The 24,886-nt window shown below is 39.0% G+C and overlaps 1 protein-coding gene across 3 annotated transcripts in view; it reads left to right on the top strand.

Moving 5' to 3' along the window:
- Vps4 (vacuolar protein sorting 4) overlaps positions 1–24,886 on the top strand; it is a 237,104-nt gene that overhangs the window by 152,558 nt on the left and 59,660 nt on the right. For all 3 annotated transcript variants that reach the window (XM_090377655.1, XM_090377656.1, XM_090377654.1), the window contains exon 8: positions 2,024–2,105. In XM_090377655.1, coding sequence (XP_090233781.1) covers positions 2,024–2,105 — 82 coding nt within the window. The remainder of the gene's footprint in view (positions 1–2,023; positions 2,106–24,886) is intronic.

The raw sequence follows: 24,886 nt of genomic DNA, 5'->3' as shown, positions 1-24,886 counted from the left end.
ATTTGCATTGAATACAGAAGTCGAACAACGACTGGACGAACAAGATGACCTGTCCCTTTTACAACTGAAAAACTTTTGGACATTATTAGAATCGTCCGGAAACATCGAAAATGAAATAACACTGGATAGTTATGTTTATGTAGATTACAGCAGAACATCCAGATGAAGTTGAAATACTGCTGAACGGCGTTAAACGCGACCATGATCACGAAGAAATTAACGATGATGCATCAGAACAACCCGTAGAAAAGCCAACTCGCGAAGAAATGATTAACGGTTCGTATGGGTCTACAGTTTTGTGAAAACGTTCCTGATAATGTTTTTAATGCTCTGAACAAATGTGAGGTTTTCTTTGAGAATCAGACAATTTTTTAATTGTACTGTGCAAACGAAAATTACAGATTTTTTTTAATTTGTGATACTAGCGAAAATTGTGTAAACATAATTTAAATAAGTATGTTTTTGAAATAAAATACATTAAAAATAAATGTAGATTCGTTTTCATTTTCAAATTAGATAACAATTTCTAATAAAAAAGATATTCTCTGTATAACAAAATTTCTCTATAACGAATTGTTTTGCTGGATTTATTGAATTCGTTATAGGGAAGTTCGACTGTATATCCTTGAACTTTAAACTGTTAAATGATACATGGAACAGTTTGATTCTCCTAACTGTTACATGTATCATTTAACATTCTTGGATTCTCCTAAAACTATTTATGTATGGGTCTCTTACCCATTGCCATTTGTATAAAAGAGATCTGCCTGACAGGCTGCACTTGGTTGGAGTATTTTGCCGTAGGTTCTCTTTTCCCACAGTTGGTCTCTCCTGGGCCGACTTCTGATAAGATGCACCCCATTGGACTTGTGATTTCACTTTTCAGGCTTGGACTTACCTGGCTGGATCTTCTCACTTGTGATTTGGATTTGCCTCTTCCTTCATGGATTGGAATAATTTTTTTGGATCCCATGGTGTTGAAGATAATCTGGATTACATATTTTCAGCCCATTATGGGCACAGAAATTGCTGGCCCCTTGTATTTTACAAGAGACAGGATTTTTGCTAGTACCCAAGATTGGGCTCCCCCTTGTGGCATGGGATTGCAGGCAACGACTGGTTTTGCATTTCCTCCTCTGGATGTGGGATTTTTGTGAACTTTTTTTTTTGTTTTGTTTTGTTTTATTGTACCTCATCACTGTTGTGCAGGGGCAGAATCTTTTGCTGGTACCAACTATTACTTGGGTATGGAATATATTCCATTGAGGATGGACAGTACAAGTATAGTTGTGGCCCATCTCCTTATGGTGTAGTGGATACTACAAAGCAGCCTTCCTGGTGGTAGAGTGGCCAGAAAAACTGAATAACATAATAATACACAAATATAGTACTATACTTTCTGGCCATTTTACAATGTTTTGTATCATCACATGGTGGAGCTGAATTAACATTCATGGGCCACTCTTCATAAGACAATACATGTCTAGTGTTACAACAGGTTACATGCCACTTTTTTGGAGTCAGAGAAGTGTATGAAGTTTAGTTAAAATTTATGAAATTTTAACTAGATTTTTACCAATGGGATCATCTTGTTCTCACTGAAAATCATATGGATGCTTTGAGACAGAAGCTCTTCTGGTTAACATTAAAGCCAGTTATGCACCATCTGCTACACAGCTGACCATTAACTTTACTGCAATGAACCACAGTAACAACCATGTGCCAGTCAGTCTGCTAGGTCCAGTTGAACAGATGGAACTTATTGATGGGTTTGGCCTCTCGGTTGTTCCAATATGAGAGGAATCGTACTGGGTTGGACAGTTCACACAGTCAGCATGAAAAATGTGTGGATGGTGTAATGTAAATCGATATTCTGAAGGTTCTGATTTTTCCTAATGTCACATCATATGGATGCTTATTTGTAGGAATTTCATTGCAGTATATTTTGTTAATAATTCCTACATAATGCTATAAATGCATATATTTTTTTATTGTAATCTTCAAAATTTTGTCCATATTATAGGTGTTGGTATTGACAACGATGGTGTCCTAGTACTAGGCGCAACCAATATCCCTTGGATTTTAGATGCTGCAATCCGTAGAAGGTGATTTTGTGTACAATTTTTGCTAAAACTGTTGATTGATTGTATATAATATATTTTAAATTTTATCATAAGAAATTATTTATTCTTGGATTTTAAAAATTGAATAATAGGGACTATTAATAGTAAATAAACAAATAGTGAAAAGTGTAAATTTTATGTGCAATAAAATGTCATTTCGACCACTCTTCATAAGACCATACATGTCCAGTGTTACAACAGGTTGCATGCCACTTTTTTTGGTGTCAGAAAAGTGTATGAAGTTTGGCTTAAATTTATGAAATTTTAACTAAATGTTTAACCAATGGGATCATCTTGTTCTCACTGAAAATCATTTGGATGCCTTGAGACAGAAGCTCTTCTAGTTAAAGCTAGTTATGCACTAGCTGCTACACAGCTGATCATTAACTTTACTGCAATGAGCCATGTGCCAGTCAGTCTACTAGGTCCAGTTGAGCAAATGGAACTTATTGATGGGTTTGGCCTCTCAATTGTTCCAATTTGAGAGGAATCGTTGGGGGTTTGTCTGTCTGATAAACCTTATTGTTGATTAAACACAAAAGAAATACATATAGTTGCCAAAGTTTCTAGAATGTTATGGTGTTTATAAAATATATGGTGGTTATAAAATGTGGTTTATAAAATAAAAAAAAAAAAAACATTAAGCAGTTCACAAATATTCTGCATTTATTGTATGGAGTAGAAGAGCTTTCAAACTGACTGAAGCTTATAGTGGGAATAGTTCTCAGAGCACCTGCTGGAGATTCAGATCACTTCCTACTGATTGCAGACATGCTCAGCAGGCTAATGGAATTGATTTAAGAGAAATATTCCTGGTTTTGCATCATTGTGAAAATATCTTAACTAATGGTCAATATCATTGTACTTCTGGGAGTAATGCTCTTGGTTAAAAATCACATAGCATCTCAGGCAGTGCACCAAGATAATGGTGGCCTGAGCGATGTTGAGGTAGTTATATCACTGGGTCTCTACAAACCCAGTGATTTAGCTCGGTCAGTGAATGCTGTCTTTTTCCAAAATCCATTAAAGAAACGGGCTTACTATATATAGCCGCGGGTTCGAATCCTGCCTCGGGCTTGGATCAGAGTAAAATGCAAAAACTTTGGTAGGTGCATTATGGCCACAGAAGCTGATGTGCCAACAACTAACAAAAAAAAAAAAAAAAAAAAAAAAACTATATATATAGTGTATATTTATAAATTCTTTAAAGCTTAATTCTGTAAGTAAAATCAAAATATTTTCAAGTTGCTAACTTAATAGAAATTAAATTACTTTTATCAATGTTGATATTCGTGTGTGTTAATCAATAATAGGATATTTTGCTTTCTTTGTGTCTTACGAACATTAATTGTCAACTAACTGATCTCATACAAAAAAAAATAAAAAAATTTTGAATGAGCAAATAATCTGTACACAGTAGACTGAATGCAAGTGACCATTGATTAATACAGCAGGTATGCCTTACACATACCCTCCTCCATTTCCAAGATAAGACAAGTGTCTCTCAGAAATTTATGAGCATCCAAATTTGTTCATTGCCACCCATCTTTGTGCAAGGCTCACTGGGTAGAATCTTTTTCAGCATGATCTGTGCTTGCTAACAGGAGAGACTGCTTCTACAAGGATGAGATACACTTAAATAGAAAGGGTGCAAGAATATTTGCTGATGCTGTCAAGGCAATGTTTGGTGGGGGGGGGGTTCACAGACTAAAAGGTTAACAGTAGCCACAGGCAAAGGCGAATGCGATTCTTGCACTGCTTCTATTGTAATGAGCAGCAGCCTAGAGAGCAAGTTGCTGGGGATTTCAAGAGCTGCTGGGAGTCATCATGGAACAAGTAAATAGAGTAAAAAGAGTAAGAACAGGTCCATGTATACTTGCATATACACCAATGCTAGAAATATAGTAAATAAATTTGAGATCAAAGGCAGATATTGTTGGGTTATCAGAGACATAGTGGAGGGAGTAATACTCTTGATCTGATTATCAGCATTGATTATTCATGCATTAATATTATTATTAAATTACAGTTGCTCAGAGCGAAACGGATACAAAAATATAGATTGTGATAAGTTTAATAATAGGAAATATACATATATTAGATTAGATACATACAAATAAAAGCTTTCGGTTGTTTAGTCAACCTTCAGTTAAACTGACAGTTAGAATGGAGTATGAGGGAGTGTACTGCCAATCTTGTACGTGAAGTGAGTGATTAATTGTTGGATGTTGAAGCCTGTGGCTGTAATGTATGTGGACATGGCCAGTGTTTGTCAATGGACAGGATTGCTGTTTCGGTGATAGGGTGGACTTGACAACCACTGTTCTTGTTCACTGAGGTATTAGAGCATTTGATGTTTAACGACTCCAACCAAGCACGTCGCCGATAATGGCGGGACTTATCCAAAATCACAACATCGCGGTGTGGGTCAATGTTGTGGTGGGTGGCCCAAACGTGTTCGGCAATAGCTGAGTGCTCCACATCCACTAAGCAGATTGCTCTTTTGTGTTCGGAAAGGCGTTTTTCGAGCCGTCTCCCAGTTTCCCCGATGTAGCAGCTAGTGCAGTCATGGCAAGAGATGCAGTAGACCAATCCGCTTTGTAGTAGGGTGGGGACAGGTGTTTTTAACTTAGAGATGAGGGATCGCAATTTTCTGCCTGGGAGTTGTACGCATTTTATCCCATGTGATTTTAAGATTCTACAAACCTGTTGTGATAGGTTTGTAGTATGGGATAAAGGCGCTCATGGTTGAGTCATCACCTGATGTTTCTGTTAGTCGCTACGTGATCGCGTGTCTGTAGATCACACTTGTCAAGGGATAGCCACACCTCATAAGATCGTTATGAGGTGTGGGAATAATTTTTTGCACAGGCCTCTTTAATCATATCATGCATTAAAAGTTTGCAGATAAAGGAACCTCTAGGTGACAGTGATCACAGTGTACTGATGTGGGATTTACTTAAAGATGTAACTACCATCGAGGGTAAAGGGAAGGGTTTTTGTATTTGTAAAGGTGACTATGGTAGTCTCAGACAGTTTTTAAATTCAATAAAGTGGGATCAACTGATGATGTTACCAAAGGCGAATTCTAAGTGGGAAGCCTTCAGGGACTTAACCATGGAGATAGGGCTTACAATACTAGGATCCCAGTCATTTTTTTCTGGTATTGAAATACCGATATTGATACAAAAAATATTGGTTTTTCAGCACTAATTTAAAAAAAAATAATTGTTTATAATTTAATCACATAAAGGTTATAAAATCACCTTTATGTGATTAGGACTTTATCTCTATTAGCAAATGTTCGATAAATCATTGATAGGACACTGTTCAACATTGCAACCTGTCCACAATTCTCGGACAACTTCATGTCTTACCTTATCGTAACTCCCAAGTCCGTTCCTCCACTACTGACTTTAGTTCAACTCCACCAAGTGTATAAGTTATTTTGGGGTTGCTGTTCCCCAGGTGTAAGACCTTGCATTTTGCTGAATTAAAGCATAGCTGCCACTTTTCTGACCATCCCAGAAGTCTATCTGGGTCACTCTGAAGAAGCTCTGCTTGGCAGCGATCATTAACTACTCTACTGATCTTTACATCATCTGCAAGTTTAGATCTCATGCCCTCCATCCCTTTATAGATGTCATTTAAGATAATTAAAAACAACAGTGGTCCCAATACTGATCCTTGGGGAGCCCCACTACTTACATCAACCCAATCTGAGGAGGCGCCTCCGTAGCCAGGTGGGAAGGAGCAGCAGTGCGTAGCACACGGTTCTTGATTAGACCGGGGTTCGAGCCCGTCACCACCAAATACAGAGCTTGCGGAAAGGTCAGGGAATGACCACCGCACCGGAGCAATATGGCCTTAGTTGCTAATGCTCCTAAAAACCAAAATAACAACAATAACAACAACCAATCTGAGGAATAACCATTTATCACAACCCTCTGCCTGGTGCTCTCAAGCCATCGTGCTATCCATCTAAGGATTTTCCCTATGATTCCAGCCTGCTGCAACTTATAAAGTAACCACTCATGTGGGACTGAGTCAAATACTTTGTTTATTTTAGCAATGTTGAAATTATTCCCTAAATCCCGAGTGACCTTTAAATTGGCTAATCAAGTTTATTAAACATGATTTTCCCTTTACAAAACCGTATAAAGTTGGATACATTTTTTGCATTTTGTTGGATACGAAATACAAACTATTTTTGTATCCAACAGAATTCCATTTCCACCTAAATGATCCTGAATTCCACCCTTTATCATTGCCTCCATGATTTTCCCTACTACTTAAGTTAGACTGGCCGGTCGGTATTTTCCCGTTACACTCTTAGAACTGCCTTTACGTTCCAATTTACACCAATCCAACATAATCTCTCCCGTCCAGTGATGCTCTCATAACTACCCTTAATGGTTCAATGCTTAATGGTTCACTTGCCGCCTCCTTTAAGATTATAGGGTATATGCCATCAACCACAGGAGCCTTACTCGCCTGTAGGTGCGAAAGTTCTGATTAAATAATAATTTGAAACTTCAACATTAATTACATTTTTTTTTTTATCATCACTTCCATAATATCTCATTGAAGCAAAGTAACTGTTGAGTTCATCAGCAACTTCAGCCATGTTATCTAATGCTACCATTATTTTACCCGGAACTTCTGTTCCAGGTAAAATAATGAAGTCGCTGGTTAAAGATGCATTGCAGGATCATCTAGACAAGACTGCAGCAATAATTCAGACATGGCATGGGTTTGTTAAGGGAAAGTCTTGTCTGACAAATTTGATTGGATATTATGATGTGGTTATAAAGGAACTGGATGCAAAAAATAATTTTGATATCATATATTTGGATTTCAGGAAAGCTTTTGACACTGTTGCGCATGGAAGACTATTGTACAAATTGGAGCAGAATGGTATTAAGGGTAAGTTGCTACAATGGATAAAAGAATGGTTAAGTGCGAGAAGACAGAGGGTGGTAATCAATGGGTGCTACTCTTCTTGGACTAATGTTATTAGTGGAGTCCCACAGGGTTCGGTGTTGGGTCCACTGTTGTTTTGTATATTTATCAATGATATTGATGAAGGTATATCAGGCTTAATGTCGAAGTTTGCAGATGATACAAAGGTTGGCAGGGTTGTTATGTAATGGCAGTGTGCTACTGCAGCAGGATCTAGATAATTTGGGCAGATGGGCTAAGAAGTGGCAACTGAAGTTTAACCTTGACAAATGCAAAGTACTGCATATGGGTAGAAGTAACCCCAGAGAAACGTACCAACTGTGTGGTACTACACTTAAGGTGGTAGAAAATGAAAAAGACCTGGGAGTAATTGTGCAGGCAGATATGAAGTTTTCTGAGCAATGCAGACAGGCTGCCAGGACAGGTCATGGGGTTTTGTCAATGATATATAGGAATTTTGCTAGCAGGAAAAAGGAGGTGATTATCCCTCTGTATCAGGCAATGGTCAGGCCACGCCTTGAGTACTGCATACAGGTCTGGAGGCCTCATTTTAGGAAGGATGTAGATTTACTTGAGCGTGTACAGAGAAGGACAAAATTGGTGAGGGGAATGAAGGGATCCTCTTATCAAGAGAGTCTTAAGTTCTGCAAATTGCAGTGGCTGGAGACTAGGCACCTGAGCAGTGATCTGATTGAGGTGTATAAGGCTTTGAATGTGTTCAGCACGCTGAATTCTGATGGGATCCTTCCACTTGTTCAGATTACGAACTTAAGGGGGCATAAATTCAAATTAAGAAAGGACAGATGTAGAATAGATGTGCGGAAATTTGCCTTTAGCCAGCGGGTGGTTAATTGCTGGAACAAACTTCCATCTGTCATTGTGGAAGTTGATAGGTTGAATAAATTTAATGAGGAACTGGACAGGCATTTGGAGGGAATGGTGTGATTTTTTTTATTTTTTTATTTTATTATTATTTTTTTTTGGCTGATGCTGCATAAGCTCATACATATGCTTTCTTGCATCACATGCCACTACTACTACTGCTATCCCACGTCCACTACATATGAGTCCAATCTGATTTGTCCTTCTGTTCTTTGCATTTATATATGTGAAGAATTTCTTAATTGCACTCTTTGCTCTCTTCTTTATTCCTTATCCCCACTCTTTGTTCTCTCCCAGACTCAGCACCTCCATAGCCAGGTGGTCAGCAGCAGCAGTGCATAGCACACGCTTCTTGATTAGACCGGGGTTCGAGTTCGTGACCACCAAATACAGAGGATGCGGAAAGGTCAGGGAATGACCACTGCATATCTCTGGAGCAATATGGCCTTAATCGCTAATGCTCCTAAAAACAAAACAACATCTCCCAGACTCAGTAAAGATACTATAGTGAAAATTATACTTCGCTTAATAAAACATCTTTCTCCTTCAGAAAGTGATAAACATAATTCAACCATGGAAGACCAACGTGGAACAGAACATCAGTGTTCCGCAAATTCTTTCCAAAATAAGAAATTGCCTGACGCCAATGAGATTTTAAAAATATGAACTTGAGTCAGAAATTAATGAAATACTTTCAACTATTTTTGCTAAAAAAGTTCAAAGCCTAGAAAATATGGACTGAGATTGTCTACTATTATCTCAGTACAATAGTACAAGAATAGAATCCGAAAGGGCGTTTTCTGCCGCTAATCAAATACTGTATGTACCAAAATTAGATCCATTTTAAACGATCATGCTATTGGTTGCTTATGTTTCTTAAGAGCTCACTTTATTTGGACAGGTAGTGTGGATGCTTAAACATAACTCAGCGTTGCAGTAACAATGTGTATTTTTTTTTGTTTTTAGAATAAATGTATTTTAATGATTTTTTTCAGAATATTTATTATTGCAATAAAAATTTATTTAAAACATGAATTCAAGTAATTACAGAACTTGTTTTTTTCCTTACTCTATTGCACCTAATTGTCATCAAAATTTATTGAGAAAAACGTTTTGTTTTTGGAATACCAGTTTCCTGGTTTCATAAAATACCAAAATACCGGTATTAAGATTTTGACCGGTATTGTAAGCCCTACTTGGAAGCTGCTGGGCTTTTCATACCAACTAAGAAATACTGTTCAAGGTTCAGGCCTAAATGGATGTCAGATGAATTAATGAGGCTCGTGGCAGAGAAGAAAAATGTATGGGATGCATATAAATTATCAGGTGACACAGAAGCCTATGACAGATATAAGCTTGTCTGTAATCAAGTCACAAAGGAGGTTAGGCAGGTGAAGGCAGATTATGAGAAATCTTTGGCAAAGGATGGAAAGAAAAACAGCAAAGAGTTGGAAGGAAAGATGGGTTGACTATTGATGATCATGTTCAGGTAGCTGATAAAAAAAATGAGTATTTTGCATCTACGAATACATGAGGAGTTATTCAATGATAACTCTTCGTTTGTGAGGAGTTATCATTTGCATCCTTTGCCATCTAAAGAAAAACAGCAGAGTTCATTACTTATAAACTTTAGAAGGAAGGGGATGAATCAGATTGGTCCACTTGACGTTGGTGGTTCTACTGTTGCTGATCCTACTCAGATAGCTGACAAAGTGAATGAGTATTTTGCATCTACATTAACACTTGAGGGTTTCTGTAAGGAAGGGGAGGACAGAAGTTTAGTAAACTCTAACAGGGAGCTAAGCGATTTTGTAATAACTGTGAGCAAAGTGGAGGAGAAATTGTTGAAGTTAAACATAAAAAAGGCACCTGGGGCAGATGGAATCTATCCAGTTATATTGAAAGAGGGGAAGTAAGCAAACCCTTAGCTATAATTATGAGAGCATCCTTAGATTCAGGGGAGGTCACCATGGACTGGAGATGTGCAAATGTCCCAATTCACAAATGGGGTGCAAAGGTGCCACAAATAATTATAGACATGTTAGTTTATCTTCTGTACCTTGGAAAATAATGGAGTCACTGGTTAAAAAGGTGATACGGGATCACTTATACATGACTGCAGTAATAGTTCATACACAGCATAATTCTGATATCATATACAGCAATACCCCGCATAGCACTGATATTTGATACCAAAACTATTCCATGTTATGTGAAACCATGCTGATTGAGGTATAATTATAATGGGTTTTAATTGAATGCATACCAGAGAAACAGTCTATAAACATATTATAATAAATCTATAAACAATTTGCACTTGACAGCCAATTAAAAGGATTTGAAATTAAAAAAAAATATTGCAAAAATTTAAAAAAGCAGTTGCTTATTTAGGTATTTCAATAGTGAAGTCTGAAGCCATCCCTTCTTTTTCTCGGTGAACAAGTCTTTGTAGCTTCAAATCCCATCTTGTAAAATTTGCCGTATCTTGATGCTACGTTCAACATTCGGATCTCCATTCGTAATCGCCTTGCAGGCCATGTCAACCCCCCAAAAAACTTTCTCCAGTTCTTCTGTTGAAAATTGTTTTGGTAGCACTTCAGAATTGTTTTCCTCTTCTGCATATGCAGTTTGCTTCTCAATTTCAAGGAGAGTTGCATGTGAGTCAGTGCAGTCATGTACATTGGCAGTGTCCAAAGATTCAAATCCCAAGTCTTTTTCGACCTTCACAATGTTTTCGGCAATTATCTGAACTTGAGATTCAAAACCAATGAAATCATTTATCAAATAGGGCGAAACATTCTGCCAAACAGAACGCATGTTGTTGGCAGTGATTTCTAGCCAAGATGCAGATATATTTTCGATCATATTTAAAGGGGTAAAAAATAAATTTTGAAATGAAAAATTTGAAAAACTATCATGTCGTCTTGTCAGGATGGAATTAAGAATACTGAACACTGTTGCACGTTGCAGCTGACTGCCTGAAAGGAGCTATTGTCACCTGTGCATGGTAGACAATAGAGTTGGCACCGCAGCATATATGCATAGTACCTGTCTAGGCTATTGAATGAGTTTTAATAGGTACAGTACATTTTTGACTTAAACTTAATTGAAAACCGTGTTGTAGTGAAACATGCTGTTTGAAGCCATGCTGAGTGGGGTATTGCTGTACTTGGATTTCATGAAAGCTTTTGATACTGCTGCACATGGAAGACTGCTTTAAAAATGGGAGTGATATGACATTAAGGGCAAATTGCTGCAGCCCTTAGCAGTGCCAAGCGAATTCGAGGTCAATCGATATTTCTGTGATCTATAGAGTGATCTTCAAAAGAAACTAAAGTTATTTCTAAGTTCCTACTTTTCTCTTAGCAGTGTTATTTTTCAATCTGTTCTATACTTGAAAAGACACAAGTTAGAACACAGAAAGGAAACCCACCTTTCTTTATTTATCTATATATTTCTAGTTCACTAACCAACTAACACCTTAAACCGCTTGGCCTCCTAGTGGCACTGCTCCTGCCTCCCCATGATGGGGCCGGAAACCTTGGCAGATGTCCTCTTGCCAAGGGCTTAAAAGGAGCAAACATGGAAAATACACACCATGTATACATGGTCTGTATTTGCCATGTTTGCTCCTTTTTACACGAAAACCCAAAGAGACAGAAGACTGACCGGATGGAGCACCCCTGCCCATCTTTCTTAATTTTCCATTCTTTAAGTGGGCAGCCTATAAGTGAATTGTCTCCTTTTGTCATACAAAAACATCTGGAGGGTATTGCAGGATCTCCCAAGATGGTGAAGAAACTGCAATCAGGAGACCTTTTAATAGAAACCACGAATCAAAGACATTCTGAAAAGCTTTTACAACTAACAAGCTTTGCTAGAATTCCTCTAAAAATATCTCCTCATGCAACCCTAAATTCATCTAAGGGTGTCATATCTAGTTGGGATTTATTAAATGTCACCGAGGAGGAAATAACCCAAGAACTGCAGAGACAGAATGTAATAGAAGAAAAAAGAATAATGATTAAAAAAGATAATCAACTGGCACCTACGAGAAATATTATTCTTATCTCCATACGCCCAACTTACCCTCTGCTGTAAAAGCAGGTTATTTATTTTGTCACATTCGCCCCTACATTCACAACCCTTTAAGATGCTATAAATGCCAAAAGTATAGCCATTCTCAAACTGTATATGTAGAGGAATTTCTGTCTGTTTTTTTTTTTTTTTTTTATGTGAATCCCAAACACGAGAGGTATTAGAATCTATAGTACTAAGTACTGTGCTTGGGTTGGAGGTTGAAAAGACGAAAGAAGATATTTGTTGACATTGGACTTGAACTCTGTAGATTGTGATTTTCAGGAAATACGTATGAAGGAAGGTTGTTCCAGAAAATGGCAGTTGAATGAATAAATGAGGAAGATGAAAAGTTGGTTCTGTGGGTTTGAAGTTGGACAGTAAATGGATGTTGGCTGGTGGCGGCACGTGTTCGGACTGTTTTGAAAGAGAGAGCGGGAATTATAGACGCCACTTCAGAAGAACAGTGCCCATGGAAGTATCTGTAGAAGAGGCATGCAGCAGAAACAGTACGTCTATGAGAAAGCGAGTGGAGAGACTCTGTTAGAGATGAATCATTAATTAACCTAACTGCCCTCTTCTGAATGGAATCAAGAAGCCTGAGAGAGGTTTTGGGGGCACCACCCCAGATGTGGGAAGAATATTCCATGGCAGGGCGGATTTGCAATTTATACAGAGTGAGCAGCTGTTTGGAACAAAAGTAACGCAGAGAGCGAAAGAGAAAACCAAGTTTTTTAGATGCAGAGGAAGCAATATTTGTAATATGCTTGTGCCAAGAGAGATTAGAAGTCAGGGTAATCCCCAAAAGAGATATATCATTTTGCCTAGAAATCGGAGTGTCACTAAAGATAAGCATAGGAGCAGAAGAATCCTTTTTGCGAGATATAAGACAAGACTGAGTTTTAGAAGGGTTGAAATCAACTAAGTTGTTTTTTTTTTTTTTTTTTTTTTTTTGTAATTGTTGGTGCATCGGCTTCTGTGGCCATAATGCACCTCCCAAGGTTTTTGCAGTACTTTGATCCAAGCCTGAGGCAGGATTCGAACCCGCGACCTTTGGGTTGCCAGGCAGGCACTTTACCCACCTGGTCAGCCAACTAAGTTGTCTTTGCCCCCACTGGAGAATTACCTGAAGATCAGCATTTAAGAATTGGTAGCAGATTTTCAAGAAGTGGAAACTGATTGAGCAGGACAAGGTTTCTCAAAATGGAAAGAGGAATGCAATGTGCTATCATCGGCAAAACTATGGATAGGATTTCCAGTCAATGGAAGAAGGTCATTAATATACAAGAGGAAAATAGTGGGGGAAAGAACTGAACCTTGGGGGACAACGGCATTAGTGGAGAAGTTAGAAGACAGAGAGCCATCTACCATCACCCTCAGTGAGCGATCAGAGCGAAAACTGCATAACCAATTACTAAAAACAGTTGGCAAACCATAAGATGGAAGCTTGTTTAGAAGACATTTATGCCAAACATGATCAAAAGCCTTTGAGATGTCAAGAGCAACTACTTGTGTTTCACCGAACCTTTCCATTGAATTAGTCCATGAATGGGTAACATAAGCCAGAATATCACCAGTGGATCGACACTGACGGAATCCATACTGGTGATCGTTGATCAGACGGAAGGTTTCTAGGTAGTTTAAGAGTTGGCGGATAATTGATTTCTCCATTACTTTAGAAAGAGTAGAAGTAATTGCAATGGGAAGATAATTGGACTGGAAGGATTTGTCACCCTTTTTAGGAATTGGCTGGATATGAGCAAATTTCCAAGCAGAAGAAAAAACACCTTTGGAATAAGAAAGTGAAAAAAGGCGGCAAAGAACAGGAGTAAGTTCAGGAGCACAGGTTTTGAGAACAAGTGGAGAAATACCATCAGGACCTGGAGCTTTCTTAGCATCAAGATTCATCAAAATCCTTCTAATATCCTTTTGACGGACGACCACAGGAGGCATTGAATGAAGCGTGTTGGGAATGGTGGGAGGTGTTTTACCAAGATCATTAATACATGAGCTGGAAGAAAAATGGGATGCCAGCAGGTAAGCTTTATCTTTGGCTGAAGTAAAAACAGAACCATCTGGTTTGGACAGAGGCGGGAGCAGAGATGGGCAAAAGTTGCGGCCAATAGCTTTGGCAAGAGACCAGAATGCTCGACTACCATTAGGGCAAGAAGCAAGTTTTCTACTCTTAGCCTGTTCAAACTCTAGTTTGCACTGATTAATAACTGCTTTACAATTGTTGTGAGCTTTGATGTAGGCAGAAAATGAAACTGAAGAATTAGAAACAAACCAATTACGATATGCAACATTCTTCTCTTGAACAGCCTTAGCACATTTATTGGAAAACCAAGGTTTAGATAAAGGACTAGATTTTGATAAAGGATTCCATTCCTCCAAGAATAATTTCACTGTCACGATCTGAGCAAATGTTGACATCAGAAGTTTTGAAACAGTAACTCAACCAAGGAAAAGAAGAAAAGAAGTCTCGCAGGTCATCCCATTTTGCATTCTTGTAATGCCAAACAACACAAGGTTGGGAATCGCCATGAGATAAAGGTTCCATTGGAGAAGAGACAATCACCAAGTTGTGATCTGAAGTGCCTAAAGGACCTCTCAGTTCGACCGTGTACTTAGAAGGGTTGTTTGTGAGAAAAAGATCAAGCGTATTGGCTGTATGATTAGGATTGTCTGGTATTCTTGTAGGTAAATGAACAATCTGTGCTAGGTCATTAGTAATTGCAAAAGCCTCAGCATCTCGACCTGCTGGGTTGGTGTGACTCGAAAACGGAAGCCAGCTGGAGATGTGAACATCAAAATCACCAAGGAAAATTACCTCACTGTTAGGAAAGTTGGACTGGAGAAAGTCAAGTTGCAAAGAGAGGAAGTCAAAGAGCTCCAAGTGATTAGTGAAGATGGGAGAACGGTAGAGACAACAGATGAATTTGACACAATGAGGTAGAGAGATTTTAAGCCAGAGAAGATCAAAGAGAGGAGATTTCAAATTGCCAAGTCTCTGACAGGGGATATCAGAATGGACATATGCACAAGTACCACCTTTGTGGCGAAAGGAATCATACAGCAAATAATTTGGGCATCTGAGATGAGCAGTAGTTAAATCAACCGATAACTGAGATTCTGTAAGAAAAAGTACATGGGGTTTGGCAGACTGCAAGTGGAAATGAACATCGTTGAGATTAGAATTGAGACCACGTATATTTGTGAAATTAATTAGGAAGTCTGCACCAACTGTGGATCCTCAGACCACATACAAGGTGACCATCCTGCATATTCCAAAACGTGTGAAAGAGGTGCCTCCATAGCCAGGTGGGAAGGAGCAGCAGTGCATAGCACACGCTTCTTGATTAGACTGGGGTTCGAGTCAGTCACCACCAAATACGGAGGATGCGGAATGGTCAGGGAATGACCACCGCATATCCCACAGCAATATGGCCTTAGTTGCTAATGCTCCTAAAAAAAAAACAATGTGAAGAGTGGAAAATAGGGAAAAAAATAGTAAAATACAAGGTTGAAAACAAAGTCAGTTACCAAGAAAAACTATAAACCAAAATATTACTGTAAATGTAATATTTTGTAAATGCTGTAAAAAAATATCAAGCAGTCTCCGTTCAAACCGATGTCACAGTCCCTACTAATAAATCGATTTCTGATTGGGCTATAAATGTCCTCTCTGAGTTACAATCAACTGTATGCAAGCAACAATTCAAGATCACAGACCAAGCAAATAATACTCCCCTGTCAATACCAGCCACACCTCCTACTCCAGTGATTGCTACCACATCTCGTATTACAAACACAAATGCTATGAAAAATATTCAGGACACAACCATGGACACAGATGGCACATCTGTACAGGAAGATCCTGTTTTAGAAATCCATGCCGAAAAAGAAATGGACACTGGTTGGCTAGTTTTCCTAAAAAAAAGACTAATAGAAATTGGAACGCCATAAACCAATCACCTTCAAAAAACAGTCAGAATCAGCTCCATCAACTAAAAAAAAATAATGCCTTGTATTTTACAATGGAACTGCAAAGGCTTTCATTGCAATACAGACAATATCCAAGATCTAATTAATCGATTTTCTCCAGTGGCTCTTTGTCTTCAGGAAACTTACCTAACCCTGCAAATTTCTCCTTCAATAAAGAACTATTGCGTTTATCGAAGAGATCGAAATACAGCTAATGCTGCCCATGGTGGTGTGGCAATCCTAGTAAATTCAAAGATCCCAGCTAAACATATACCACTTCAAACGGAAATAGAAGCTGTTGCTGTTTGTATAACTCTCCATATTGCAATAACACTTGTCTCAATCTACCTACAGCCAAACCATTTTTACTCTTTAAAAGATCTTGAAGACCTCTTCATACAGATACCTCCACCAATCTGTATATTAGGGGACTTTAATGGGCACCACCTCTTACGGGGCACTGCTTAATTAGATAGGTGGGGCCAACTAATTGAAAGCTTATTGGAGGCACTAAATCTCACCATACTTAATACTGGTGCACCCACGCACATACAGCTCCCAACTGGACACACCTCAGCAAAAGATCTCTCAATTTGTTCACCAGTACTGGTTCCAACTATAGAGTGGTACGTAATAAATAATCCCATGGGCAGTGACCACTTCCTAATAGTATGCAACTTCTTGATAGCACTGACTCCTCTAGCTCAACCCTGCAGAAAATGGAAATTTGCCCGAGCAAACTGGACAAAATTCCAGTCATCAATATCTTTCGATGAGGGAAAAGTCCGTCTCCAGCCTATTGGTGATGTGACAGAATACATCACATCGCATCTCCTAAATGTGGCTAAAGATACAATACCACTATCAAATTCCCCGGGTCATAAGCATCATAATTATTGGTGGAATGAGGAATGCACAAAAGCAAAAAATAAAGTCTGGAATTTGTTTCGGCAATATCCAACCACAACCAATCTGATAAATTATAAGAAGTCAAAGGCAAAATCACGTTTCATACAAAGACAAGCCAAGAAGGAATCCTGGACCCGTTTTGCATTCAGCATTAACAGAAACACTGACAGCAAGGTAATTTGGAAAAAAATTAGACATCTTTCTAGTAAGTTTCCAACCACACCTTCACCAATCCTCTCCTGGAATGGGCAAAAGTTATCTAATCCTTTGGATATAGCTAATGCTTTGGGCAATACATCGGCTGAAATCTCAGCAGCATCAGCTTATACTACATCTTTTCAGCGAATTAAAAACACATCAGAACAGCATCCTATTAACTTTAAAACTGCCCGTCTTCTGCCATATAATAAACCTCTGCAATATTCTGAACTCTTGCATGCTATTCGAACAGCCCATAATGGTGCTGCCGGATGAGATGGGATCTATTATGTTATGCTACAACATCTTGATGAAAAGCTTTGTGCCACCTCCTGGTCTTTTACAACTGTATTTTTTTAGAAAATATTTATCCAGCTTCTTGGCATCCTTATACTGTTTTGGCTTTCCTAAAACCTGGAAAAGATTCCCCCCCCCCCCATGGCTATAGACCGATATCTCTCTCAAGCTGTCTTAGCAAAATCCTTGAAAAAAATTGTCCACAGTAGACTCATCTGGATCATAGAGTCAGAAAAGTTAATGTGCCATACTCAACATGGCTTTTGTCAAAACAGGTCATGCTTGGACCTTACAGTTAAGGCTGAATTTGCCATTTGTAATGCCTTTGTTAAATACAAACACCTAGTAATGGTTTCGATATAGAGAAGGCTTTTGACACCATCTGGTGGCATGGCATACTTAGAGATCTTTACTCTCTTGGTCTACGGGCAACCTTCCTATATTTGTGAAGAATTTTCTACATACTAGATCATTTCAAGTTCGATACCAGCGTGCACTTTCTACAATGTTTTTTCAAGAAGAGAGTGTTCGTCAGGGATCAGTACTGAGTGCCGCTGATCACTCTTAGAATAGATTCCATCACTAAACTTCCAAATACAGTAGAAACTTACCTTTATGCATATGACCTTTCTATCTCCTGCCATTCCCAAAACATGAGATCTATTGAAAGACAGCTTCAAATATCTCTTAATAAAATACAGCAATGGGCCAGCCTCAACAGCTATTGACTCTCGCAGCAGAAAACAGTTGCTGTCCATTTCTGTAGACAATGCAAGTTTCACCTGGATTCTGAACTTCAGATCTCTAATATATTCATCCCAGTCACTAATAACATCCGATTTCTAGATTTAATCCTAGACAATCAATTAAACTTCTTAGAGCATATTAAAAATATATGTACTTGCTGTCTAAAAAAGTTGAACATACTCAGAGCTATATCTGCCCAAACATGGGGTACAGATCATACCTCCCTGCGTCGTCTATACAGGGCTTTAATCAGATCATGTCTGGATTATGGAGTTGCCAGCTATGATTCTGCCAGAGCAAGTGCATTGCACAGGCTTGACCCAGTTCAAAACAGTGCTTTGAGAATTACACTTCGTGCATTCAGAACATTGCCAGCACACGGCCTCTACATTGATACTCATGGTTTCCCACTAAGTTTACGTAGGAAAGCACTGTTACTGAAGTATGCTGTTAAGATACAAAGTTGTGCATCACATCCCATTCAGGCCCCGAGTGCCAAGCGATTGTGACTAAGCGATTTCTCTGTGCTTTCACTGCAATTCTCAAAAGGTGAATTCTAGTTCTCTTTTACGTTCTTCTCCTTAATAAATCCTTTTATTTAATAGCAGCTCTTTTTTCAAAAGTACTGATCGAGAGCAAGAAAGGAAAGTAACCTTTCTTTTTTCATATTTAATAGACTAATCACTACTAACTTCGCTTGGTCACACCAGGCACTGCTCCTGCCTCCCCGTGGCGGGGCCGGTAACCTTGGCAGAAAAGTCCATCTGCCAGGGGCTAAGAGGAGCCAACATGGAAAAAAATATGTTTCCAACTATAGAGTCGACAAGCTGTCGACCAGATACCGAAAATAAACATGACTCGTCACAAGCAAAGAGGTTGAAAACAAATCCCTCAGTGACAGACTTACCAGCATTTTTAATAATGCACTCACTATCAGAACAGCCTCTCAGTAAGCTATCCCCTTTTCTAATCCAAAAACATCTGGAAAGTATTGCAGGGTCTCCCAAGACGGTTAAGAGACTGCAATCAGGGGACTTACTTGTTGAAACTCTAAACCACAGGCATTCTGAAAAACTACTAAAAATGACAACTTTTGCTGGTATTCCAGTTAACGTAACTCCACATGCAACCCTAAATACATCAAAGGGTGTAATATCTAGTTGGGACCTGATGAATGTGACGGAGGAAGAAATTAAAGAAGAACTTAAGGAACAAAATGTCATCGCTGTAAAAAGAATTATGGTCAAAAGAGACAATATACTGATACCTACCAGAAATATAATTCTCACCTTTAACAGTCCAAATCTGCCCTCATCAATAAAAGCAGGATATCTTCTTTGCCGCACTCGTCCTTTTATACCAAATCCGTTGAGATGTTATAAATGCCAAAAGTATGGCCACTCTCAAACGACATGCAGAAGCAACCCAGTTTGTCCCAACTGTGGATCCTCCGATCACATTCAAAGTGATTGTTCATGAAAGAAATGATCTGTCCCAACTGCAAAGGCAACCATCCGGCCTACTCTAAGACATGTGAGAGATGGAAAACAGAGAAAAAAATTATGCAATATAAAGTCGAAAATAAAGTTAGTTATCAGGAAGCAAGAAAATTAGTTGCACCCATTATACATAACCGTACCTATGCCAGTATCGCAAAAAAATATCAGACAATAGCCACGCAAACTGATGTTACCATTCCACATAACATATCAATCTCCGACTGGGCTCGAGCTGTCCTCTCTCAGCAAGAGTCCAATACCCTGAAGCACTCAGACCAAGCCAGTAATACACCTCTTAAAATTCCAGCAAAATCTCCTCCTCCACCAGTGATTGCTACTACTTCAAATAATCTTAATTCATCTACAAAAAAGATTATTCAGGACACATCGATGCATTCAGAGTATTCTCCCAAACAGGAAGATCCGGTTCTGGAAATATTTGTAGAAGAAGAAGATATGGACACAGGTCGCCCTACATTTCCAAAAAGAGACAAACCAAAGCCAGAACGCCATAAGACATCCACGTCAGGTACAGCTTCTTCTTCTAAATTCAAGTAATGCCTAACATCTTGCAATGGAATTGCAGAGGCTTTCGTGGCAACATTGACGACATTCATTACTTAATTAACCGCTACTCTCCAGTTGGTTTCTGCCTGCAAGAAACCTATTTAACTCCTCAAATTTCCATTTCCATAAAAAACTACTCAATCTATCGACTAGATCGGAATACATCCAATTCTGCTCGAGGTGGTGTAGCTATCTTAATTAACACAAGGATTCCAGCTAGGCAAATCACTCTCCAAACCCAAATCGAAGCTGTCGCTGTGCGTCTGATTAGTCAGACTGCTTTAACTCTAGTCTCAGTTTATCTCCCACCAAATCATACTTACTCTTATACTGATCTTAAAGAACTTTTATTACAGCTCCCCTCCCCTATCTGCCTGCTAGGGGATTTCAATGGCCACCACCCTTTATGGGGATCAACTAAATTAGACCGACGCGGCCGACTGATCGAAACTTTGCTGGATAAAGAAAACCTCACTCTTCTTAACAGTGGTTCGCACACCCATATACAGTTACCTAATGGACAGACTTCTGCCATTGACCTATCAATTTGCTCCCCAATACTGTTTTCAGTCATGCAATGGTCCGCTCTGGATAATCCCATGGGCAGCGACCATTTTCCAATTGTTTGTAATCTGATGACTACACAACCACCATTAGACGAACCCTGCAGGAAATGGAAATTTTCTAAAGCTAATTGGGACAAATTTCAGTCAGCAATCACATTGGACAAAAAAATTATACAACTACATCCCATAGATGAAGTTACCGACTATATCACTTCCTGCCTTTTATTTGCAGCTAAAAGCTCAATTCCAATATCAAATTCAAAGACTCGACGCCATTTCAACTGTTGGTGGAATGAGGAATGCACAAAAGCGAAGAAAGAACAAAATAAAGCATGGAATTTATTTCGGCGAACTCCAACTACAGTTAATCTTATTCAATACAAGAAACTAAAGGCAAAAGCTCGTCTCATTCAAAGACAAGCCAAGAAAGATTCTTGGACTCGGTTTGCATCCACTATCAATAGAAACACGAACCCACGATTAATATGGAAGAAAATTAGGCAGCTTTCCGGGAAGTTTCCAACTGTTCCTTCCCCAATTCTCTCCTGCAATGGTCTAAACGTTTCTGCTCCTCTGGATATAGCAAATGCCTTAGGCAAAACTTTTGCTGACGTCTCAGCTGCTTCCACCTACTCTCCGGAATTTCAGAAAACTAAGAGCACCACAGAACAGAGACACATCAACTTTCGAACTTCACTGCTACTTCCATATAACCAGCCACTCCAAAAATGTGAACTTATGCAAGCCATCAGAACAACACGCAACAGTGTCGCTGGGCCAGATGGGATATATTATGTTATGTTACAGCACCTTGATGAGGAAAACTTACAAATGCTGCTAGCCTTTTTTAACCGAATCTTCCTGGGAAATGTTTATCCCACTTCTTGGCACCATGCTACAGTTCTGGCCTTTTTGAAACCTGGAAAAGACCCCTCCAATCCTAATAGTTACAGACCAATATCTCTGTCCAGTTGCCTCGGTAAAATTCTTGAAAAAATGATCCACAGTCGACTCGCTTGGATCATTGAAAGCGAACATCTACTAAGTAATAGTCAGCATGGCTTTCGCCAAAACAGGTCCTCCTTTGATCTGATGATCAAGGCTGAATCCGAAATTCGCAATGCCTTTGTTAAAAACGAACACCTAGTTATGGTCTCCATAGATATAGAGAAGGCATTCGACACCACCTGGCGTTATGGAATTCTTCGTGACCTCCATAATCATGGTCTCCGTGGCAACCTGCCTATATTTATTAAGAACTTCCTCAAGAGCAGATCTTTCCAGGTGCGATATCAAAATTCCCTTTCTACTACATTCTTGCAAGAAGAAGGAGTACCACAAGGGTCAGTTTTGAGTGCAACCCTGTTTGCCCTCAGAATTAATTCTATCACAAAAGAACTTCCAAATACCGTAGAGGCGTACCTTTACGCTGACGATCTCTCTCTTTCTTGCCATTCACAGAATATGAGAGCTATTGAAAGGCAATTGCAGATATCTCTCAATAAAGTACAAAAGTGGGCTGAGCGCAATGGATATCGTCTTTCCCAACAAAAAACAGTTGCGATCCACTTTTGCAATCAACGCAAACTGCATACGGATCCTGAACTTCGGATATTAAATACCACCATTCCGATTGCCAGCAATATCAGATTCTTGGGACTAATCCTGGACAGTAAGCTGAATTTCTTTGAGCATGTTAAATTGTTACGTACTACCTGTCTCAAAAAGATCAACATGCTAAGAGCTTTATCTGCCCATTCTTGGGGAGCAGACCGTACAACTTTGCTGCTCTTATATAGAGCATTGATCAGATCCCGTTTAGATTATGGTGCTCCAGTTTATGATTCTGCCCGAAAGAGTGTACTACGCTGGCTGGATCCTATTCAACATAATGCACTGCGGATTGCAATTGGTGCGTATAGGACATCTCCAACTCATAGTCTATACATTGAAGCTCATGAGCCCCCTCTGCATCTCCGCAAAAAAATGCTGTTACTTAAATATGCAGCCAAAATACAGACTTGCTCTTTGCATCCTATTCAGCCATACCTTTTTAATCAACCACTAATTAATCTCTATAGAAATAAACCAGGTAAAATCCGACCAGCTGGCCTACGGCTTCTTGAAATATCACAGAACTGGAATGTTCCTCTCCACAATAGGCAACAGATAGAGAATTACTCTCATCCTCCGTGGACCCCGTTTCCTCAACTAACTTGTGATACTTATTTTCTACAATGGGGAAAGAATCGCCTACCGACACTGAATGTGGAACAACTCCATGCTAGCCATCTTCAAAGCTGTGCTGACTTCTTGCCGGTATATACGGATGGTTCCAAATCTCTTTCAACTGTTGGAGCAGCAGCAGTGTTTCCCTCTGCTATCATATCAGCATCTCTTCCACCTGAGTATACCAACTTTTCAGCAGAACTGTATGCAATACAATTAGCCCTAGAAAATATGACTCTACACCCATCTGCAAAATATATAGTTTACACTGACTCTCTCAGCTCAATTAGAGCAATGCAGAATCCCTCTCAACAGAATCACCATATTTTAATTAAAATCAGGAGTTTGCTATTGCAAATTGACAACCGTCAACAACTAGTGAAGTTTTGCTGGATTCCGGCACATTCAGGCATAAAAGGAAATGAACTAGCTGATATATCTGCTAAAAATCCATCAACCTTAGACTTAACCTCTGCCTTCATTCCAGCATCTGATTATAATATCATAATTCAAACAGCATACCATGCACAGTGGACAGCGCTATGGCATAAAGAAACAAATAACAAACTTTTTCAATTGAAACAGGACCCAAAATTATGGCACTCATGCACTGACAGTTCGGCGAGAAGAAGTGGTACTCGCACGGATAAGAATAGGGCATACCCATCTGACTCACCTCCATTTACTTACCGGCAATGATCCTCCACAGTGTTCACACTGCTCTGAACATCTAACAGTCAAACATATTTTGATTGACTGTCCACACTATCAACCACATCGTACTTCAACACTTCAAAATCTGGCTAATCTTCAAGAACCGCTGACACTACATCATATCATAGGAGAGGAGGCAAACATTAAGGAACTTTTCTGCTTTCTGAAATAAATTAGAGTGTATAATCTTTTATGAATAGCTCTCAGAACTGAAATGAATTTGAATTGTTACGTTCTTTATTATTTTCTGATATAACTACGAATAGGCGCACTATAGCCATAGCAGCTAATGCGCCAATAAACAACCATACCACACACACACATCCCATTCAGTCCACTGTTAGAAAACCACTACAGAAATAAATCTAGCATAGCGAAGCCAGCTGGTCTTCGCCTTCTTGAACTGATGCAGGTTTGGAATGTTTCCATCCACTCCGTACAACAGATATAAACTTACTTTCAACCACCATGGGATCCTCCTCCTATACAGCCCTGTGACACTGAACTCTGCCAATGGGGAAAGAGTGTTTTACCAGCATCCACTATCAAACAACTTCATGCAGTTCACACTCAGTGATATACTGATTTTTCCCCAATTTATACAGATGGGTCTAAATCTAACTCAAACATTGGAGTAGCCACAGTGTTTCTGAATACCATTATTTCAGCGTCCCTACCATCTGAATTCATTATATTCTCAGCGGAATTATTATATGAAATTAAACTAGCCTTAGAAAATCTCTGTTCTGACTGTTCTTTAAAAGCTGTTATTTATACTAATTCCCTCAGCTCAATTAAGGCATTGTGTTATTCCTCAGATAAAGTTCACCCTGTTATAAATGAAATTAGAAGATTATTACTGCACATTGAAGAACGCCACCAATGGGTCACTTTCTGTTGGATTCTGGTATTTTGGGCAATGAACTGGCCAATCAAGCTGCGAAAAATCCATCTACCCTTGATTTAACCAATATCCGTGTTCCAGCATCAGACTATACATTGATCATTAATGTTGCATGCCTATCAGAATGGACAACCCTCTGGCACTCTCAGACTAATAATAAACTCTTTCAGTTCGAACAGGATCTGAAAATTTGGCGCTCCAGTGTCCGTACATCAAGATGAGAAGTAG

The sequence above is a fragment of the Mastigoproctus giganteus genome, chromosome 7 (assembly GCF_048544385.1).
Source record: "Mastigoproctus giganteus isolate SK-2022 chromosome 7, ASM4854438v1, whole genome shotgun sequence".
NCBI lineage: Eukaryota > Metazoa > Arthropoda > Arachnida > Uropygi > Thelyphonidae > Mastigoproctus > Mastigoproctus giganteus.
The sequence above is the reverse complement of the archived record's forward strand: the minus strand, read 5'-3'. Positions and strand labels throughout refer to the sequence as shown.